General features: G+C 47.7%; 3 protein-coding genes across 3 annotated transcripts in view; 1 reads left to right on the top strand and 2 right to left on the bottom strand.

Moving 5' to 3' along the window:
- Positions 1 to 774: 774 nt before the first annotated feature.
- Positions 775 to 5,976, bottom strand: TNFAIP1 (TNF alpha induced protein 1). The gene is made up of 6 exons (XM_007937359.2): positions 5,772 to 5,976; positions 5,025 to 5,194; positions 4,531 to 4,620; positions 4,404 to 4,456; positions 3,303 to 3,498; positions 775 to 1,011 (listed from the first exon to the last, which is right to left on the bottom strand). The coding sequence occupies exons 1-6, from the start codon at positions 5,974 to 5,976 to the stop codon at positions 775 to 777; spliced, it is 951 nt and encodes a 316-aa protein (XP_007935550.1).
- Positions 5,977 to 13,351: 7,375 nt separating this feature from the next.
- On the top strand, positions 13,352 to 16,198 carry IFT20 (intraflagellar transport 20). Its single transcript, XM_007937358.1, has 5 exons — positions 13,352 to 13,400; positions 13,557 to 13,700; positions 14,854 to 14,939; positions 15,513 to 15,616; positions 16,117 to 16,198. The coding sequence occupies exons 2-5, from the start codon at positions 13,574 to 13,576 to the stop codon at positions 16,196 to 16,198; spliced, it is 399 nt and encodes a 132-aa protein (XP_007935549.1). The 5' UTR covers positions 13,352 to 13,400; positions 13,557 to 13,573.
- Positions 16,199 to 17,720: 1,522 nt separating this feature from the next.
- TMEM97 (transmembrane protein 97) overlaps positions 17,721 to 19,025 on the bottom strand; it is an 11,304-nt gene continuing 9,999 nt past the window's right edge. Inside the window, exon 3 of the mRNA XM_007937356.1 lies at positions 17,721 to 17,980. Within this exon, the coding sequence (XP_007935547.1) occupies positions 17,721 to 17,980 (260 nt within the window). The remainder of the gene's footprint in view (positions 17,981 to 19,025) is intronic.

Here is a 19,025-nt window from a genome sequence, read left to right as displayed (position 1 = left end):
GGCTCTTTAGGCTGGCTGCTTGGTCAGTTTTGGCAAAGCCAAAACTAGTCAGTGTGTACTGCTTCCTCTATCCCTTTCTTCAAATGGGTTCTGCAGGGAAAAGGGGACTAGGGTTAGAAAAAGAGGGTACATGTCAGAGCAAATACAAATCTCCTGAATAAAAGTACAAAGTGCTTTAAGAAACAGATCCCAAAGACATCAAGAAGGGCCAAGAGTTCTTCTACCTCAGCCAGGGTCTTGGCACCCTGGAGGGGTGGCAGAAAATCCTAGTCCTTTCATTATTAGACTTAAAACTATTCAGTCTCTAAGTTATTTTTTAAAAAACCAAACACCAAGCTTGTGCTTAAACACCTTAGGAGAAAAGGAGCCCCACCCTCTAAGAGAAACTGGGCCTCTACAGCACCAGAAGCTGCCCTTCCCGCAGAATGAACCCCTGTTCCTCACGGGCCTCAGCTAAGGCCTAAAGGGTAGCCCTTCAGTATGGGACAGGCTGCTCAGAAAAGGGCCCAGGGGAACAGTCTCAGCAGAAGGTGGCAGAAGCTGCTCCCTTGAGGCAGGAGACATGACTCAGTCCTCTTGAAGTGCTCAGGGAAGCAGGGCAAAGCAACGTGGTCTCTCCTTTGCCCAGGCCCGCTGACCTCCAAGGGAGGGCCTGTCATGCCTTTGGGTGCTGGAGCAGAGACCCAGCCAGTGGCAGCATGGGGTGGCTGCTGGGGTGGGATTCCATAGGAGGGGAGACAGGCCCTCCTGCACCCTGACTCCCTCAAGATCTTGTCAGTCCCGATGGGCAGACTGGTGGCCAAGCTGCCGGTCATCATACGTGCTATAGCGCTTGACGTGGATGCGGCGGACTCGGTCCCGCAGTTCAAAGGTCTCCTCATCTTCACTGGGGGAAGCCTGGCTGCGGCTGCGGCTTGTGGCTTCCAACAAGGAGTTGTCAGGGACTCGGGGGGTCTCATAGAGAAGGACATTGAGTGTTTCCTCATAGATTCGAGCCTCTGGGAATTCCACCTGGGGTGAGGAGGACAAGAGGACTCAGTGAGTTTCATCCCTGACAGGGGGCAGCATGTCAGAGCTCTCAACCCTGTGCTGGCTCCATAGGTCTCCTTATGTCTCAACAGACAGATGGCTTTCTCTGTCATGAAGGAGGGCAGGTCTCCATAAGAAAGTGTGAGGAAATGTACTCTATGGATATAAGGATACAGAATGCTAACACCTTTCCCACCCCCTCCCTGCCCAGGACCAATGGACTAGTATGCATGTAGTTTAGGGACCTGTGGGCTTTGTGGTCAGGCCCTAGGTACAATACAGCACCACCACTTACTAGCTGTGGGACCTTGGGCTTAACTATTCTGTGCTTCAGTTTTCATATAAGTGAAACGGTTGCTGTCTACCTCACAGAGTTGTTGGGAGCATTATGTGAAAGATATAAATAGCTTAGTAGAGAGCCTGGCACATACTAAATAAATTTAAAAAATATATACTAAGGGGTGCTCTGGTGGCTTTGTGCCTAAGGCATTTTGACTGCTAACCAGAAGGCTGGTGGTTCAAACCCACCAGCCACCCCTTGGAAGGAAGGTTGGGCAATCTACTTCTGTAGTGATACCACCTCAGAAACACAAGGAGGGGTCACTATGAGTTGGATCTGACTCGATGGCAGTACGTTTGCCTTTTTTTTTTTGGTTTGGTAGCATAGTGCCTAAGGCATCTGACTGCTAACCAGAAGTCTGGTGGTTCAAACCCACCAGCCACTCCTCAGAAGGAAGGTTGGGCAATCTGCTGCCATAGAGATACCACCTCGGAAACCCAAGGAGAGGTCACCATGAGTCACATCGACTTGACGGCAGCGAGTACAGGTAATAGAAAGCAGTTGCTGTCATTAGTACTTCCACAGCATTTTATTGCTTGATGTAGTGGGTCTAGCCCCCATGATCAGTCTGGAGGAAAAAGGGCTGGCAATGAAGAGACCCGAATTCTAGCCTAGCTTGCTGTCATCTTCACCTGCTTCCCCAGCTGTCAAATGAGAATGGTTTTAGCCCTATCTCACAGGTGCGCTGTGAGGGGCTCAAAGAGTTCATGAAAGAGAAAGCACTCTGAAAAGGTGACAGGCATTGCTGCCACTTCCACAGCTTCCGCCCCCCTCAACACCCCCCTAAACCCAAGGAGACCTGCCCCAGAACCCTGGCTCCACTAACGTCGTGCACACAGGAGGCTCCTGTGCTAATTGCTCCCCTCTCCTCCCCAAATTAAAAGAAACAGGAATCAAGGCCACCTTCTCTTAGCTGTCCTCCCCTGACCTTCAGTAGATCACTGAGCTGAAAGTACTTTGTTAATCTGGGGCCAAGAAGGGGCTACAAAAGCTTGGGTACTTGAACCCTTCCTACCCACACTATTCTTCCCCAAATGAACTGCCATTCCACACTGGCACTCTGCTGACTTCTTAACTCATGAAGGCAGCAACTCTCTGGGGAGGATGCCTTCTGCTTGCAACCTGGAAGGGGTTAACAGAAATACTACCATCACCTATTAAATACTGCATATGTGCCTGACACTGTGTTGTTGCAGAGGTTGTCAAATGGTCAGGAACATCTGATTAGTGGATGCCAGAGTGGAGATTTGAACAACATTCTGTCTAACTTGGAAGTCCAAGCTATTCCCACTATACCACACTGCTTCTCCTATGGGTTTTCTCATTTCATTTTCTTAAATAACCAAAACCCACCGTCATCGAGTTGATGCCAACTCATAGCAACCCTATAGGACAGACTAGAACTGCCCAGAGTTTCCAAGCTGCGTATCTTTATGGAAGCAGAGATGCTGGTGGCTTCGAACTACCGACTTTTTGGTTCGTTGCCCAATGCTTTAACCACTGTGCCACCAGACCTCCTTCATTTTCTTAAATCCATACTATCAACCCTGTGTTTGCAGATGAGTAAACTGAGACCCAGAAGGTTTAAATGGCTTGTCCAAAGTCAGGAAACTGGTAAAAGGCAGAGCCAGAATTCAAACCTGAATTGGGCCAACTTCAAAGACCTAGTCCTTCTCACCTCACCAGATTGTTTTCTCTGGTCAACTGCCCCTGCCTCTTGATGACAGGAACACAATTCCTATTCCATTTCCCAAACTCCTCGTTTGGCTTTTGTCCTCACCCAGCATCACACTGTGTTTGGAAAAGAAACAGAGCAATACACATGCTTTTTGTTCCTTGTGGTAAAAGGCTCAGATGCATTGGGTGGGCCCTGTCCTCCCCAGCTGGTGTATGTCTGGCCCTACCCACGCAGACAGAACCCCCACCCCCGTACCTTGGTTTGCTTCTTCTCTGTGGCATACACAATGGAGGTGCAGCACACCTCGGCCAGCTTACGGCCCTGGCCGTAGAAGGACCAGCAGCAGATCTCATCGCCAATGACGTCCTTGATGAAAAGCACACGGCCATTGAAGCGCAGGGACAGCTTGTCAAACAGCTCGATGTTTTTTAGCAGGTGGTCGTCGGAGTTGCTGAAAAACCCATGAGGGCCACAGGCCTGGGAATGAGATTCCCACACAAGGGAGGGTGCTAGGGCAAGCTGGGCCCTCCCATCCCATCCCTTCCCCTATCATGCTGAAATGATAAAAACTTAGGATGCCAAAAGGCCAGGAAGAGAAAGGGTCACTCACAGGGTACCCTCTGGGTTTGGGGGCCTGTGAGGAAAAGGAGTTGAATTGGTCTGAGTTAAAGCAGAGAGAACTGAAGGAGGGAGATCTCCCTTTGTTCAGCCCAGAAGAAAGGAGATGTGCTACTACTTTGGCAAGCACTTCTTCCTTGCTGTGGGGGTGACACTGGCAATGTGTCTGTCTACACAGAGCTACTGGGGAGGAGCGAGTGTGGGGCAATTTGGGACTCTAAGCCTGCAGCCACCTGGATGTACCTCGCTGCAACCTGCTGAGAGAACACTGAGGGGCAGGGGGAGGTCACCCAGCTGCGAAAAAGAAAGGCTGGCTGAGGAAGCCTCCCAGCCCATTGGCTTCCCAGCATCCCTCCCTGACTTCCTGAGATGATGCATGTGAACACATCTGGCAGGCTGCCTACCATGACATGTAGTAAGGGGGAAGTACATGTTAATCATTTATATTTCAGCCAGGGTCCTGAACTACGTTCCAAATGCCTCTGCCCTGACCTCCTTTCTACTCCCCTACTCTCCTTAATGCAACCTATTCCAAGATCCAGAGCATGCTGACTGTGCTGGGAGTATGGCAGCTTCCCACAGGCTGCTGACCAATTTCTACTCTGGCTGTTCAGCTCTTCTGTGGGGGTGACCCTGGCAAGGTGTCTGTCTACATGGAGCCACTGGGGAGGAGTTGGGGGGTTTGGGCCCTTTTCCCTGCCCCACTTCCACAGCAGAGACACCCCCCCATACCCCTACCTGGTATAGGAATACTTGTTGTTGCTTCTGTTGTACAGCAGCTTCACCACGGGCTGTGAAGGAGGACAGAGTTAGGGCTGGACCGGGCCTTGGCAGCCCCGCCCGCAGTCCTGAGAAGTGCTAGTACCTTGGTGGAGGATTCGATGAGCCTCTCCTCCTCCTTTAGGGATGTGATGATGGGGATGTTGCACATGGGCTGGTACGAGTCCTTCTTGTCCTGAGGGACACACAGAGCAGAGAGTACTCCTTTGGGATCTTCTGCTTGCCAGGCTTAGCCAGGTACCCCACGGGCCATCAGAGCCCCTCTGCTACAGCCACTCCCTGCTTGGCAAGGAGGGTCAGACAGAGATCCTGAGCCAATAGCAAGCAGACCCCATTTTTAGAAAACCCCAAATCTAGATACCTACCTACGCATACAAACTAGAAGCAGGGCCTATTCACATTGCATGAGTCCTTCACCTTACTGACTGGCTGTGAAGTCCCCTTGGAAATCCCTTTAAATAGGTTTCCAACTCATCCACCATACCTCCCACACATCCTTCCAGAAACCAGACCCTTAAGTCCCTAAAGGAGAGGGGTAACGCCTGACCTCCTCAACCCACCACAACTCTGCCCCTGTACCTGCAGGGCACTCTGGCACATGGTCACCAGTCCCTGAATGAGGTAATATTTTGCTTCGGCCATCAGTTCCTTGATCTCTTGCCGGTTTTGAGGGAGGGTGATGGTGTCATCTCGGAGGTAATTCAAAATGGTGCCAAAGTGCTTTCCACATCGGTCTATGAGGATCCAGCCTGAGGATGCAGACCCACAGAATTACTATTTGCTCCAGGTGCCTTAGAAATAGGCAGTAGGCAAAGGCCACTGATGGACCTGGTGGCAGGGACCAAGAGAAGGAGCTGCATGAGCATGAGGCCCATGGCACAACAGTGGCAGAAGTGGGGACAGGGCTTCCAGCTCTCAGGCCCATGGCTGCTCTTAACCCCTCCACCCTGGAACCAAGAACTGGAACCAGGGTCTGCTGAGGCTTGCAGAGGTCTAACCTCAGGAGCACTCAGGCCCACCCTCTGGCTACTGCCCAGCAACCACTGCCCACTGCCTGGGCACTACAGTGATGGTTCTTATGTGACTCCAGTCCTACGAGAATATAAAACAAGTACAGATCTCCTCCCTGGAAAAAAAGCATAAACATACAACATTCTATGTATAATTTCAAAGGACAATGAAGCTCTACAAAGGACTCCAGGTGAAGAAGTTCTAAACTAGGTGAGTCGAGATTCTGGACCTTCCAGGCTTAAGCCTGCCCTGACATCACTTCTTCAGGAACAACTCCTTTCCTCCCCACCCACTCAACAAGCCTTGATGCCACACCTTCTTTGTCGGTTAGCACTTCCATTCGTCCACTGAACATGGCCTTGAGCATGGTGTCATGCCGGGTTAGTGCCCGCACGGTGGTGTAGTACAGGGAGCCACCAACATTGAGCTGGACATACTTGTTGCCTAGGCCTCCACCCTTGAAGCCACTCAGTTTGGGTTTGGTCCCTGAGGCTGGGCACAGACAGGTATCTCCCGACATCTCCCGCTGTAGGTAGATTACCACACGGCAGGAGGTAGGCTTGGAAGGCTCCGTTGTGGTGGAAGGGGTCACGGGTGAGTGGCCAGTGGAGGCCAGAGCCTCATACTCTCAGCACTGTGGGCAAGAGATGGGAGAGAAGGCAGGAGTTAACAGAGTAGAGTCCTCAAACCAGGAGGGGACAACAATAGAAACCCAACCAGCCAGTGATTCTCTCCTTGTTAAGTCCAAGCACTCCCCAGCAGAGGCCAACTCCCTAGGCCTGGCTCTGGTTACCTCACTAGGTCAAGTCAGCCTCCATGAAACTCAGCTCAGCTCAGGGTGGCAAGAAAGACAAACAAGTCCTTGGAACTGGTCAGAGAGGGCCTGAGGAACAGACAGACAGAGTAGAAGAGCTCATCCTGCAGAACCTACCAGTCAGACTCCCAGTTGCTGGGACTGGGAATCTAGCCTGCCTACAGAGTTTCCCCGGAGCCAGAAGGATGGGAGGCACTTCCTTTTGACCAGATTCCATTCTCAGGGGCGGCCAGCACCGAGTGCTTAGTCTGAGGACCACCTGAGGTCTAGTTCCTGGCAGGAAAGTGAAAGCAGGTTCAGGAGAGAAAGGAGTGAGGCAGGCAGGAAGGAGCCGGCACACTGCCCTTAGCAGAGCTTCCCTGGCTCCAGCTGGGGGTTCCTGTCTATCCCATGTTCCTGAAATTGTCACTGTTTACAGGATAGATCAACCACAGGATGGTTATTTTCTCTTTTTTTCCTGAGAGGGGGACTAGCCCTATCTCTTCCTCGCTTCCCTCCCAACAAGGGCCACAAAAGACCAGATGATAAATCTAAAAACGATCACGTGACTAATAAATTGAAGTTCATAGGAGAGAGGAGCAAGGAAAGAAAAGGAGGGCAAAACCAGGCTACTCTTCATGATTTAGATTCTGTGCTTTTTTCTTTCTTTCTTTCTAAAGAATCAATAAAATTCACTCACTGAAGAATAAAATAGCTAACATTCGTTGCATGTTTACTACATGCCACGTATTAGTCTAAGCATTTAATACATATTAAACCCTCAAACCAAACCTGTTGGTGTCAAGCAATTCCAACTCATAGTGACCCTATAGGGCAGAGTAGAACTGCCCCATAGGGTTTTCAAGGTTGTTAATCTTTACTGAAGCAGACTGCCACACTTTTCTCCCACAGAGTGGCTGGTAGGTTCCAACAGCTAACCTTTCATTTAGCAGCCGAGAGCTTTAACTACTGCAACACTAGGGCTCTTTAATGTATATTAGCTCATTTAATCAATTTAGTAAAACAAAACAAAAACGAATAACACATCCTTATGTTATGCAGTAGGGAGAGTTGAAGAGATATTGTCATTTCCCTTAAGGAGGTCAAAGCCAACATGTTAGCAAGAATAAAGTGAGAGCATTTAAGCCCCTACTGTGTACTAGGTCTGAGAATACAGAAGAGAACAAACAAGTCATGTCCTCATGGAGTTTACATGTTTATGTGTGTAACTAACAAAGAACAAGAAACTAATAAACAATTTCAGAAAGTGATAAGTGCAATAAAGATAATAAAACAGTGAGAAGACAGTGACAAGGGAAACACACTAATTAGTTAAGGGACCAGGGAACTCTGCTCTAGGAAGGTGACATTTAAGCCAAGGTCTGAAAGCGTTCCAGATGGATGAAAATACAAAGTTCTTCAGCTAGAAACAAGTACGAGGAAAAGAAGTAAGGCCAACATGGCTGATACACAGAAAGGAGGGGAAAGCTGATCTGATGTAAGATCAGGAAAGGCAAGGACCAGATCCTATTAAAGAGTTTGGATTTTATAGTAAATGTGATAGGAATACAAGGGAGGGTTTTAAGCAGGGGACAAGAGATGGGAGAGAAGGTACTTATGTTTTGAAAAGATTACTTTGGCTGTTGTGTAGAGAATGGATTACTGTAAGAATGCAAAAGAGGAAGTGGGAAGACCACAGGAAGCGGGAAGACCAGAGGAAACAGTAGTCTAGGCAAGAGATGATGATGGCATGGACTGCCACCACAATAATGGAAACTAAAAAAAAGTGAAATTACCTCCTCGAATCCTTACAACACACAGGAGTTTACAGATGCTCATCATCTCTTGTAAATGCAAACCAGATGCAGTGCCTTGGTTTTAGTTTACTGTTCTGGGCTCCAAATAGTGCTCACCACAATGCCATGCATATTTTAAGTATTTAATATATGTCTGTTTGTTAGCCTGAAACTGTGCCAGAAAAGATTTAGGTAGACTCCTGGGAAGAATATGCAGTGCAAGGAAGGGACAGAGTAGGTACTGTATGAAGTACTGAATTTCTCTGTAGACTGGTCCAGGAGATGCTGCCATTTGTCTCAGGGATGGGACTTGGAGAAGCTGAGCCCTGACCTGCACTGTCCAATCAGTAAGTAACACTTAAAGGGGAGATCACCTTACCTTCCTAGCCAATGCCAAAGGAATGAAACCTCCCCTGAACAAGTTTTAGGAAATTCCCCATGTGTTTTAAGTCTAGCCCCAGTTCTCCCAGGATCAAAGAAAGTACACTTGAATGTTCTGCCAAAGCAAAGGAACTCAAAAGGCTAGGTTAGCCAACAGAGGAAGAACTAATTTTTTTTCTTTGTCCAGAACTAATCTATTCCCTTTCCTACAAAAGCAACTGCTTTGGGCCCCTGGATGACGTCAGCTCAGATTCCGCCCAAACCAATGGGTTCCAGGAATCCTGTGTCAGGTAACGCCCAGAAAGTAATTCCAGGGAGAACGAAGTTTCCACTGATAGCTTCAATGCTCTTCCTTCCGGACTTTGTGTGTGGATATTTGGGGACGCCTGGGGGTAGGGGCGTATCCGTGTGGGAACCCGTGCAGAAATAAAGGGCAATCAGCCACCACCGGATTAGGTGGTGAGGCCGGATTAGGTGGGGTCCTGGGGAATCAGGAGCGAGAAATCTGTCACACAGGGGATGGTGGGGATACCAATCTTGGCAGGATGGGGTGGCTCTAGTAGAAATCTTAGGTGTGAATCTTAGCCTTTATTCTAAGGGTCCTGGGGATAGAGCGAGACCCAAGCTCTCCTGAAGCCAGTGTGGAGTCACCCTCAGCACACACTCCTCCCCACTGCCGAGAAACCACGATCGGTTCTGATACCCACCCCCAGAGGAGATTTGAGCGCACCCTCTCCCCTACGCTCCTTTCCCTCTATACTGAGGGGGGCCCTTTTTGCTCCAGTTCCAGCTCTCACCGTCCCCGGGGACGCCTCACCCTTCTCTCAGCTGGGCTTCGGGTCGACTCCGTGCCGCCCCTGGACTGTAGCCGCCTGCCCACCCGCAATCCCTAGCCTTGAGCTCACATCCTCCGCCAGGCGACTCCGCCCAGAGCCGAAACCCAGCCCTGCCTGCCAGGGAGCCAGAGACTACAACGCCCGGCATACCCAGCATGCCAGTAAGGGGGGGTAGAGATCGAAGGCCTTCTGAGTATTCCGAGGTGAGACCACAGATACTTCCGGCAATCTTGCCGGCGCAAAGGCCTCCGGGTCTTGTAGGCAGTCACCCTTACTCTCAGGTTTTTGTTTCCCAGCAGGCCATGTGGGTGGGAGGTTGTGTTTCCCGTGTCAGGTAGTGACGTCATGGGTAAACAGGCCCTGTAGCGGTGGCAGCGGCTGAGGCAGGGAGGCAGGGAGGCAGGCAAGCAGGCGGGAGGAGTACTGCTGACCGGAGAGCGAAGCTGCCGCAAACATCAGCCTGGACCTCAGAGCGCCACCGTTACAGGGCCTGAAGGTAGGCCTTGAGTGCGGGTCGGGGAATGCGGGCTCGGCTTAGTGCTCTCGAGACTAGGGGCAGAGTCGGACGGACCCGAGGCGAGATAAACTTGACAGGCCCCGCGCCCTGAGGCAGTCCTGGGCCAAAAGTAACGTGGGAATTCCGACTGACTCTTTGGCAGGTGTTTTCACACGTAGCTTAGGCCTGGAGGTTATACACGTTCTTGCGCGCAATGATTTTATGAGGAAATTGTGGCTTAGGTAAGTACAGGTTTACAAAGTTAAGAAAGAGCCAGCTCTGTCACCCAGGTCTTCCTAACTTGATGCCCAGTGCCCTTTCCTTCACTGGGTAGAGTATACTGTGCCCGGCTGGGCTGTAGGAGGGCGGAGGGAGGGGAGAAGGAGAAGGAGCGAGGGGATACGGGAGAGTGCCCTGGCCATCATTCTCGGGGAACTCAGTCTCGGCTCTTTTGTCATGTGTTCTTCAGATGTCCAGACACGCGTGAGTGGCAGGAGTTAAGAGAGAATCTGTTGGCTGCGAACCCTCTCCCTCCACTTCTTTCTCTTGTCTTACCCATTTTGTTAATTATCCCCGCCATCCATTCAGTTGGCTCAACACAGATACCTGGGAATCATGCCTGACTCCCTCGTTCATCTCTCAGCCCCCACGTTCAGTCAATACCAAGTCCTATGGACTCAACTTGCAGAGCATCTGAAATCTGAACACTTTTCACCAGTTTGCCTTGGTCACCGTAATAGCCTCCTGTTTGCTTCCACAGTCATTCATTCCACATTTACTGAGTGCCAATTACGTGCGGGACCATGCTACTAGGGGTACAGGGTTGAACAAGGTGGTATAGCCACCCCGACCCTCTTATTCTCTCCACTTCACTCTTCATCCTGACCCACAGGGATACAGTGCAACCTGTGAAAGCCAGAACTCAAGGGTACTGGCTTATTTTTCCTGGTCTCACAAGTTTTCCACCTTTGCCAGGGTGCGGTCTTACCACCTTTTTTATCGCTTATTTTGCTGGAAAATATTTGAATTTTCCTTCTCTGACAGGTTTCGCCTTGTGTAGGTTCTGGCTTTCACAGATTTTACTGTATACCTAAAACGCAAGTCTGATTATGCTATCTTGCTGAGAATCCACTAGCTGCCCATTGCCTGTAATATAAAATCTAAGCTCATTACTGTGGCTTTCAGAGCCCTCCATGGTCCAGCTCGGGCCTTCCCATCTAGCTGCATCTTCTTCCACTCTCTCTTTTGCTCACGATGCTTCAGTCACAATGGCCTCTCAGTTTTTGGACTGCTTCACATTTCTTATAGCCTCAGAATCTTTACACATGCTGTTCTTTCTGCCTGGAATGCCTCCTGTTCCCCTTCACTTTGGCAAACTTTTGAACATCTTTCATGTCTCAGCTTAAGTGTCACTTTTTCAGAGAGACCTTTGTTGACACTCGCTCCCCATATGAATTATGTCCTCCTACACCTTTTCCGTGGGAGCTCTGGTAGCATAGTGGCTAAGGCACTGACTGTTAACCAGAAGGCTGGAGGTTCAAACCCAGCAGCCACTCCTCAGAAGATAGGGATACTGCCTCAGAAACCCAAGGAGGGGTCGCTATGAGTCAGGTCTGACTCGGAGGCACATAACAACAACAACACCTTTTCCATAAAGATTTATAGTCTTGGAAACCCAGTGGGCTGTTGCTGTGAGTTAGGGTCAGCTCTCAAGTGGCAGTAGGTTTTCTGGGTTTCACCTTCATGAGCCCTGGCGGCACAGTGCTTAAAGCACTGGACTGCTGACCGAGAGGTCAGGTTTGAACCCACCAGCTGCTCCTTGGGAGATAGACATGGTGGTCTGCTTCCATAAAGATTTACAGCCTTGGAAACCCTATGGCACAGTTTTACTCTCCTATAGGGCTGCTATGAGTTGGAATTGACTTGATGGCAGTGGGTTTGGGTTTTGGTTTGTGGCCACACCCTCACTAGCACTGTGGGCTTTTTCTCATACTATTATTACAATTTGTGATTATTTGCTTACTCTCTGTCCAGAGTTCAGGAACTAAAGCATTTTGTTCACTGCTTGATCCCCAGAGCAGAGATTCAAGAGATATTTCTGATAAAACATCAAGTAGATTTAAATACACAGACTGTATATGTAAATATAACAGGACAAGTAGGAAGATAAATCTTTTTAAAAAGCCTGGTTATAAGGAATCTCAGTATGATTAAAATGTTTTAAAGGAAGATGCTAGCTCACTTACTTTAGTGGGTTCCAGTGAGGCCAAAGTCCCTGGGCCACAGTCAAGTACAGGAAGCCCATAGACATCTGTTAGTTGGCCCACACAGTGTTGAGTGTTTTTTTTTTTTTCTCCCTTACTTTAAATTTTTAAGTTAGACACTGAAAGTCTGTAATTCTGGTCTCCTTGGAAATGGGAAGTTCTGGCAACAGTGGGACTTTCCCAGCCATTGCTGTTATGGAGCACCTGCCCCAGGCAGTCACTGTCGGACTTACCCCTTCAGAACAGTCCTTCTCAGGAAGCTGAAAGGGAAACTGGTGAGGCCTGGGGAGGTGGGAGCAGAGGGAAGGGGCTAGTGCAGGGCCAGGTGACTGGTTACCTTTGGAACACTTGGGGCTTGGGGGCTGGTATAGCAGCCAATGATTAGAACTAAGTAGCATTGCCTTCCTTGCTAGTCAGGGCATGCACTGTTTCTGTTTATTGGTTTTTGCTTATTTCTTAAACCAGAACGAGGGTGAGTTTAAAGTGTTGCTGTCCAAGAATTGAGGCATCCTTTGGCCAGGCATGTGAGGCGACATTATCTCTGTTGGTTTTCTTTGGTTACAGAAAAGGAAAAAAGTCCTGCCTCATTAGCTTGGCACACAGGCTCGTCCAGGTTTGGCTCCAGTCCAGCTTTCACTGCATCCTCTTTCCCTTGATCCTCTGGGCAGGACAGGCCCATTCAGTGACTTCAGACCTTTTGTCTCTATTGCTTTCTCTGCTTGGAATGCCTTTCTCTGGCCTCCGTATGTGGTACATTCTTGCTGATCTTCATTCCTTTTTGTGTTTTCTGCTAGGGACAGGCTGACCCAAATTGGGGTTCCAATTCAGGCAAGTGTGCAGCACCCTATGGTATAGATTATGGGTAATATTCTTATTCCTGGTTGCTTATATTTTAACCCTAGTTTTTACTTCACCCAGGTTTCTTTCATTTGTTTTTTGTGTTGTCCCAGTACATGTATTTAAAAAGGCTTTTCAAGTCCTTTTGGGTACATAAATAGGATAAATAAACACGTTTCATGGCTCATGACTTAGTTTAGATGTCACTCTCTCACCTGCCAGTTAGCTGCTCTGTCCTCCTGCTCTGTCGTGATGTCTGTATAACAGCACTTAACACAGTATAGTTTTCCACTTTACATGTCTGTCTTTCTCCAGCTAAACTTTGTGCTCCTTTGAGGGGGACAGTGTTGCATTCATCTTTGCACTCCTGGCATCTAGCAGTGTTGGCATATAGTAGGCACTCAAGAAATGTGTTTTGAATGAAAGATGCCTGTGACAAGCAACTGGACTTTATTCTTACCTGACCCTTGCTCCTGAGACACGCCTCTCCTGGCTGCCACTGTCATCCCTTCAGAGCAGAACTTCTCTTCTCTGAGGGAGCCAGAAGGGAAACAGGTGAGGCTCAGAGAGGTGGAGGCAGAAGGAAGTCAAGCCTTTGGAACATCTAGGATTTTGGTATTGGTGTTCGGGGGCAGGAGCAGGGCTGGGCCGGAAGCAGGTATTTCCTCGGTGGCTGGGAAGTGAATGGGGATTGGGGCTGGTTTCTTTACAGCTATGGCCAAGGACATCCTGGGTGAAGCAGGGCTGCACTTTGATGAGCTGAACAAGCTGCGGGTGCTGGACCCAGAGGTTCCCCAGCAGACCATAGAGCTCAAGGAAGAGTGCAAGGACTTTGTGGACAGTGAGTGTCACTTGGGGGGACATGGCTACTCAGCTTTGAGCTGTTCCAACCACATCCCACCCCTACCCTGACTGTGGCTCTTGGCGTGGCTCTCTGGAGGTTGAGCCTGGCCTACGATTCCTATGTGTCATCACCAATCTGCCTGCCCTCCTCTTTTCCTCTTACGTAGTCCCGTGCGAAGCACCAGTCAAAACGCTGGGGTAGTGAGTGGGGAACGTGTCTTTTAGATATGCTGTCTTTGATTTATTTTGTTCTGAGAAACTTTAAACTTAACGGGGGCTGGGGGAAATAGAATTATGTGCTCATGATTTGATTTCTTGGGAGAAATAGTGTTCTCAGTGTCACGCTTTTCATTATTTGGAGTTGAAAGTGGTAACTGAAATCTCTAGAAACAGTTTAACACGTAATGAAGTCATCTTTTCACCAGAGATCTCCAGGAAGCCGCCTGTCCCAGCAGTCATGCAAGCCCAGTGCCAGTGAATGCAAAGCCAAGTCTAGCCATAGCAAGCGATTTCTGAGCCTTCTGGGGACTCCCCGGCTTAATTAGGGAAAGGTAGCTTGGCTCCTGTTGCCAGTCTTCCTGTGATAGCTGTGCATGTTGTCCCATATCTCTGAGCCTTTGTTTACCCTTCAGTAAAATGAGGTTCCACCACACCAAGTACACTGAAAAAAAAGAGAGAGATTAGATACGGAAATGCTTGGAACTCCTTTTTAGCTCTGGTAACAGGTGGAAAGCCCCCACCCCACCATTCACTGATATCTGTAGTATCTACAGTCCAGAGATAGCACTCATATTCTGAGCTCACTAACACAGCCTGTTGTGCTTCCTGCCACCCTTAGTGAAGCAGGATCAGGATCCATATGGATAGGCCCACCAGGAGGCTGGTGCCGTTATAGTCTGAGTTAACAGCTAGTGGGTGACTCACGGGCATTCGAGGTCCGAGTATGCCTGGTCTAGCTCCGGGCACCTGGCTCACCCTTTTCTAGTTTCAGACTGAGGACAGGAGACTTAAGGCTAGCAGGCAATGAGCTGTTTTGGCACAAATTAGAAGAGGTAATTAAGCTCTGCCCTTTCACCCCCTCAAAGGGAGCATTGAGGAGGAAGTGATGCTGGGAAAATAAGACATTTTATATTTTGTTCTTTCCCTAAAAGAAATTGGCCAGTTTCAGAAAATAGTTGGTGGTTTAATTGGGCTTGTTGACCAACTTGCCAAAGAAGCAGAAAATGAGAAGATGAAGGTAAGATTAATATATTTTCTGTCTACATCTTGGCCTGGGACTCTAGTTCCCAGCTTCTCAGTCTTCTGCCCTCTTGATATGTTTTGTTGGGAGAGTGGTTCTTCTATTAAAACAAGATAATCATAATTCCTGGCTCAATTAACTCTTGGATTCATATATGATAGTATACTTTCTTTATTTCATTTGATCTTCACATTAATACAGTGATAGGTACTTTTACCCTCATTTTATAAATGAAGAAATTAAGGGTTGTAAGGCATAGTTGACTTGGCAAAGATCACAAGGCTAAACGGCACAGCAAACAGGCCAGTGAACACCTGTGTGTCAGTTTCAGGGGATACTCCTAGACCCTGCCTCAAGGAGCTGCAGGTCAGTTGTAGAATCTCAAATCTACATATCTGGAATTTTGGGGCCATTAGGTCCACCCCCCATTATTTACCCAAAAGCTCTGGGGCTTGACTTCCCCTCTGGGCACCAACACATCAACCCCAAAACAGCCCTTCTGCATGCTGACTTAATGCAGTAGCCAGCTTTGATGCTATGATCTTCTTTGGCAATACCATATTTTTCTAGGCCATCGGTGCTCGGAACTTGCTCAAATCTATAGCAAAGCAGAGAGAAGCCCAACAACAGCAACTTCAGGCACTAATAGCAGAAAAGAAGATGCAGCTAGAAAGGTAAGTTCTGATGTAAAGCAAGTTCTTCACTCAAATTCTACTTTTTCCTCTGGAACAATCACCTTTCATCCTTATTCTTCATTATTGTTTTCCCAGGAAGTGTTTTACTTGTCCCATCCTAATTCAGAGATTTTAAAAGTGAAATAAAATTACAATTGATGGGAAGGCAGTAGGAAACCTGTTAACATTAAACAGCCAGTCTCTGGTGACTTGAGAGCATGGGAGGATGAACGGTAGATTGGAAGGTTTAGCCACAAGGGTCTGCAGAGTTGAGTGGTTCTCTGAAAGGTGGAGCCCCTCCTCTCAGGGCTGGAAACTTCTCACAGGTGCTCATGGTTAGGGCATCCTTTCTGTTTTCTTTCCTCTTGCTGTCACTTCTTCATTCTGAACTCACACCATTTCTTGGAATCATTTATATCTCCTATATCCTTTTCTAGAAGAATTAATTCAAGGTTTATTTCACCCATTTTTCAGGGCTTCTTAACAATTTTGTTTTTCAGGTATCGGGTTGAATATGAAGCTTTATGTAAAGTGGAAGCAGAACAAAATGAATTTATTGACCAATTTATTTTTCAGAAGTGAACTGAAATTTTTCATTTTATAGCAGAAGGGTAAAAAAGAAAAAAAAAGAAACCAAACCAACCTCTGTACCATTCCATGACTTGTTGACTAATGACTCAAGTATGTCGTGTGAGACACTGTGTAAGAAATGCATCTGTGAAGCAGTAACACAAATTTTGGGGACCTTGTTTTAAATAGCATCAGGGCGTATCTGCTGCAAACACTGGTGCCGTGGCTGCCACGGAGGCACAATTTCTTACCCCTGATTCTTAGTCTCCACGAAGCAATCTATAAACTTTGATCTTTTTTTTGTAAATCTATAAAGCTTTGGAAGAGCAAGCAATAAATTATTGTTTTCCAAAATGGCTTGATCTGCCTCTTTCCTTGATACCCCTGATGTACAGTTAAGAGCCTTGTAAGAAGACCCTAGACACTATCCTCTAGTCCACAAAATAAGCCAGGCAGTGGTCAGCAGCGACTTTTATTTGGACCAAACATACACAAGTCAGATGATATTACCAACAGTGAGACCAGATATGGCCTGAGAGAGAAAAACAGAGGGACTGACTGGGATCCGTTTCTACCACTTTTCCATATGTGTTCACAGGTCTTTTCTTTTTCAGGGTTGGCTTTAATTAAATTTACAGAAAGCTAACGGAACACCAAGCATTAACATATAGCAGTCCTGTATGAACACACTGAACATGTCATGCCCACTCCCCCTCCCCCCATTCTGAGAACAAGATGGAAGGAATGACTGAGCTGTACCAGGAAGGAGAAGGCTAGCCATCAGGAAGCACACTTTCAGGTCAGGTTTGAGGTAACAGACTTCAGAGGAAACAGACTAATAGGGTAGGTGTTTTCTAAAATTAGAGGAGTAAGAATTGGAAAGAAGATGAACAAGGTGGCTTAAAAAATCTCCACTCCTGGGGTGACCTGCAAAGAAAGAAGCCAAACACCCAGTTTAACCCATTTCTGACAGAAAGTTGTTTTACACAGTATTTTCTCTTTTCTTGGGATGAGGGAGGAAGGGGAGATAAGACATAGTTTTGGAATAAGTATTAAGGAGGCATAATTTCAAACTTTAAAACAGCCTGAAACATTCTACTATTCATTTCGTTATTTAGTGGTAAGTTATATAGAATCATAAGTCAGAGGTTTAGTCATAGTTATATTGTGGGTCATGTGACTCAAGAACTTGTTAAGTAGGCCATATTTCTTGAAGGTTTATCCTGTCTCTGGTCTGGTCTGGCTCTTAGTAATCTTAAAATGGAACTTGGCCACATAGTGAGGTATTTAGCACCACTTCCCTACAACTTGCCCGCCTCCCCCTGGCCTCCCCGCTTTGGCAATCGGGCTTCTCCCCCCAGTGCCGCTGGAAGGTGAGGTTTGACTTGGCTCCTGCTAGCATCATCCTCTTGTGCACTGCTGCTTATGTGTTTCAAATGCTGCTGAAGACATGGGTTCTGAGCAGTTTTCTGCAGATCGGGTCTCAGGAAATGTCCCATGGGCATGTTTTCCCCTAGGCCAGGGCTCGTTTCCCTCATTTTTTCTTTCTTTTCTCCTCGTACTTGTAGTGGGGGCTGCGCAATATGAAAAGGAGAAGCATGAGAGGGATGAGAAAGTAGGGGGCATAGAAAGATACGAGGGTTAGTCGTTCGTGGAAAGTCTTGGGTCCTTGTCCTTTGAAACCACTGGCTTTGGAGAAATCCTCAAATAGTAGCACGGACAGAATCGGAATTAAAGTGGTCATCGTGTGGACTGAGTAGATGATTGCAGGAGTGCGGATCCACTTGCAGCCTCCTAGAGTAGTCGGGGAAAAGAAAAAGACAAGCTCTAAGTCTGTTCATGACTCTTCCCAAGAGCCAGAAGTGATATTCTCCACCCTGTTTCTGTTTGCCTACTCCCTTCAGCTCTATCATTCTGCCTCCTCTAAGTGGAAACTCCGAGCAAGCGGGAAAGTGAGTCTGTGTTATACTGCCTAGTACACAAATTTCTGTATGTAACAGCTCAGACCCCAGCTCACTAGCTGTCAAAGAACCAAGGGTGGTGATCTGAAAGATAACTAAGAAAAATTCTAGGGGACTTCCGGTAAGATGGAGGAATAGGCAGACAAGCAATACAGACCCTCTTCAATAAAGAATAGAAAAACCAATTGACAAGAGATATAGAAGATAATCCTGGAGCCCTGAGCTTTGAAAGGAACTATATAGAAGTGGATTAGGCACCAACTAGTGGAAAACCTGAACGAAAACAGTGAGTACAGAGATAGAAATACGGACTGTCAGCTACTCTGATGGGACCAACAGCTTGAATAATTCCAAGTGGTGTTGGGACCTAAGAAGTGACCTAAAGATCAGCCCTGGTCACCAAGGGCTAAAGGGACAACTGTGCTGATGGCCTATGACTAGGAAAGGAAACAGCAAGGAGGGAGACAACCTGAGCTGTTGACTTTCTGCTGTCTGGAGGGCACAGCCATTTTGAATCTTTACAAATGGCAACCATTTTGGATTTTAAAGTGATAGCATTCTCATTTGGATTCCAGGGACCTAAGAATAGGCTCTGTTTGCCAAAGTCGGCAGGAACATACAAGAGGCTGACAGCAGGAAAGGAGACTGGTGGTGAGTGTATAAATGCTGTCAACAAGTTAACAGAGGAGCACAGCACAATACCCTGCTTGCGTAGATAACATACAAACAAAACAAAATGAAAATCGTGGGCAAGTCACTCCAACATACAATCACCAATTAAATATAAACACAAAAACGTCACAATGCCTCAGAGACAACAGAGCATCACAGTCTACACAAAGAAGCAAGATAAAGCAGGAGAAACAAGGGACCAGGAT

Source organism: Orycteropus afer, unplaced genomic scaffold (genome assembly GCF_000298275.1).
Source record: "Orycteropus afer afer isolate SDZICR_OR568_19922 unplaced genomic scaffold, OryAfe1.0 scaffold00042, whole genome shotgun sequence".
NCBI lineage: Eukaryota > Metazoa > Chordata > Mammalia > Tubulidentata > Orycteropodidae > Orycteropus > Orycteropus afer.
The sequence above is the reverse complement of the archived record's forward strand: the minus strand, read 5'-3'. Positions and strand labels throughout refer to the sequence as shown.

What these genes read in the sequence shown, in the direction of transcription:
- TNFAIP1 (XM_007937359.2), bottom strand. Translation starts at nt 5,976, where the DNA reads ATGTCGGGAGATACCTGTCTGTGCCCAGCCTCAGGGACCAAACCCAAA. An exon ending in TCATCGAATCCTCCACCAAG is followed by an intron (nt 4,457 to 4,530) that starts GTACTAGCACTT and finishes CCTCCTTCACAG; the next exon opens with CCCGTGGTGAAGCTGCTGTA. An exon ending in AACAAGTATTCCTATACCAG is followed by an intron (nt 3,499 to 4,403) that starts GTAGGGGTATGG and finishes TGGGTTTTTCAG; the next exon opens with CAACTCCGACGACCACCTGC.
- IFT20 (XM_007937358.1), top strand. Translation starts at nt 13,574, where the DNA reads ATGGCCAAGGACATCCTGGGTGAAGCAGGGCTGCACTTTGATGAGCTG. An exon ending in GTGCAAGGACTTTGTGGACA is followed by an intron (nt 13,701 to 14,853) that starts GTGAGTGTCACT and finishes TTTCCCTAAAAG; the next exon opens with AAATTGGCCAGTTTCAGAAA. An exon ending in AAGAAGATGCAGCTAGAAAG is followed by an intron (nt 15,617 to 16,116) that starts GTAAGTTCTGAT and finishes TTTGTTTTTCAG; the next exon opens with GTATCGGGTTGAATATGAAG.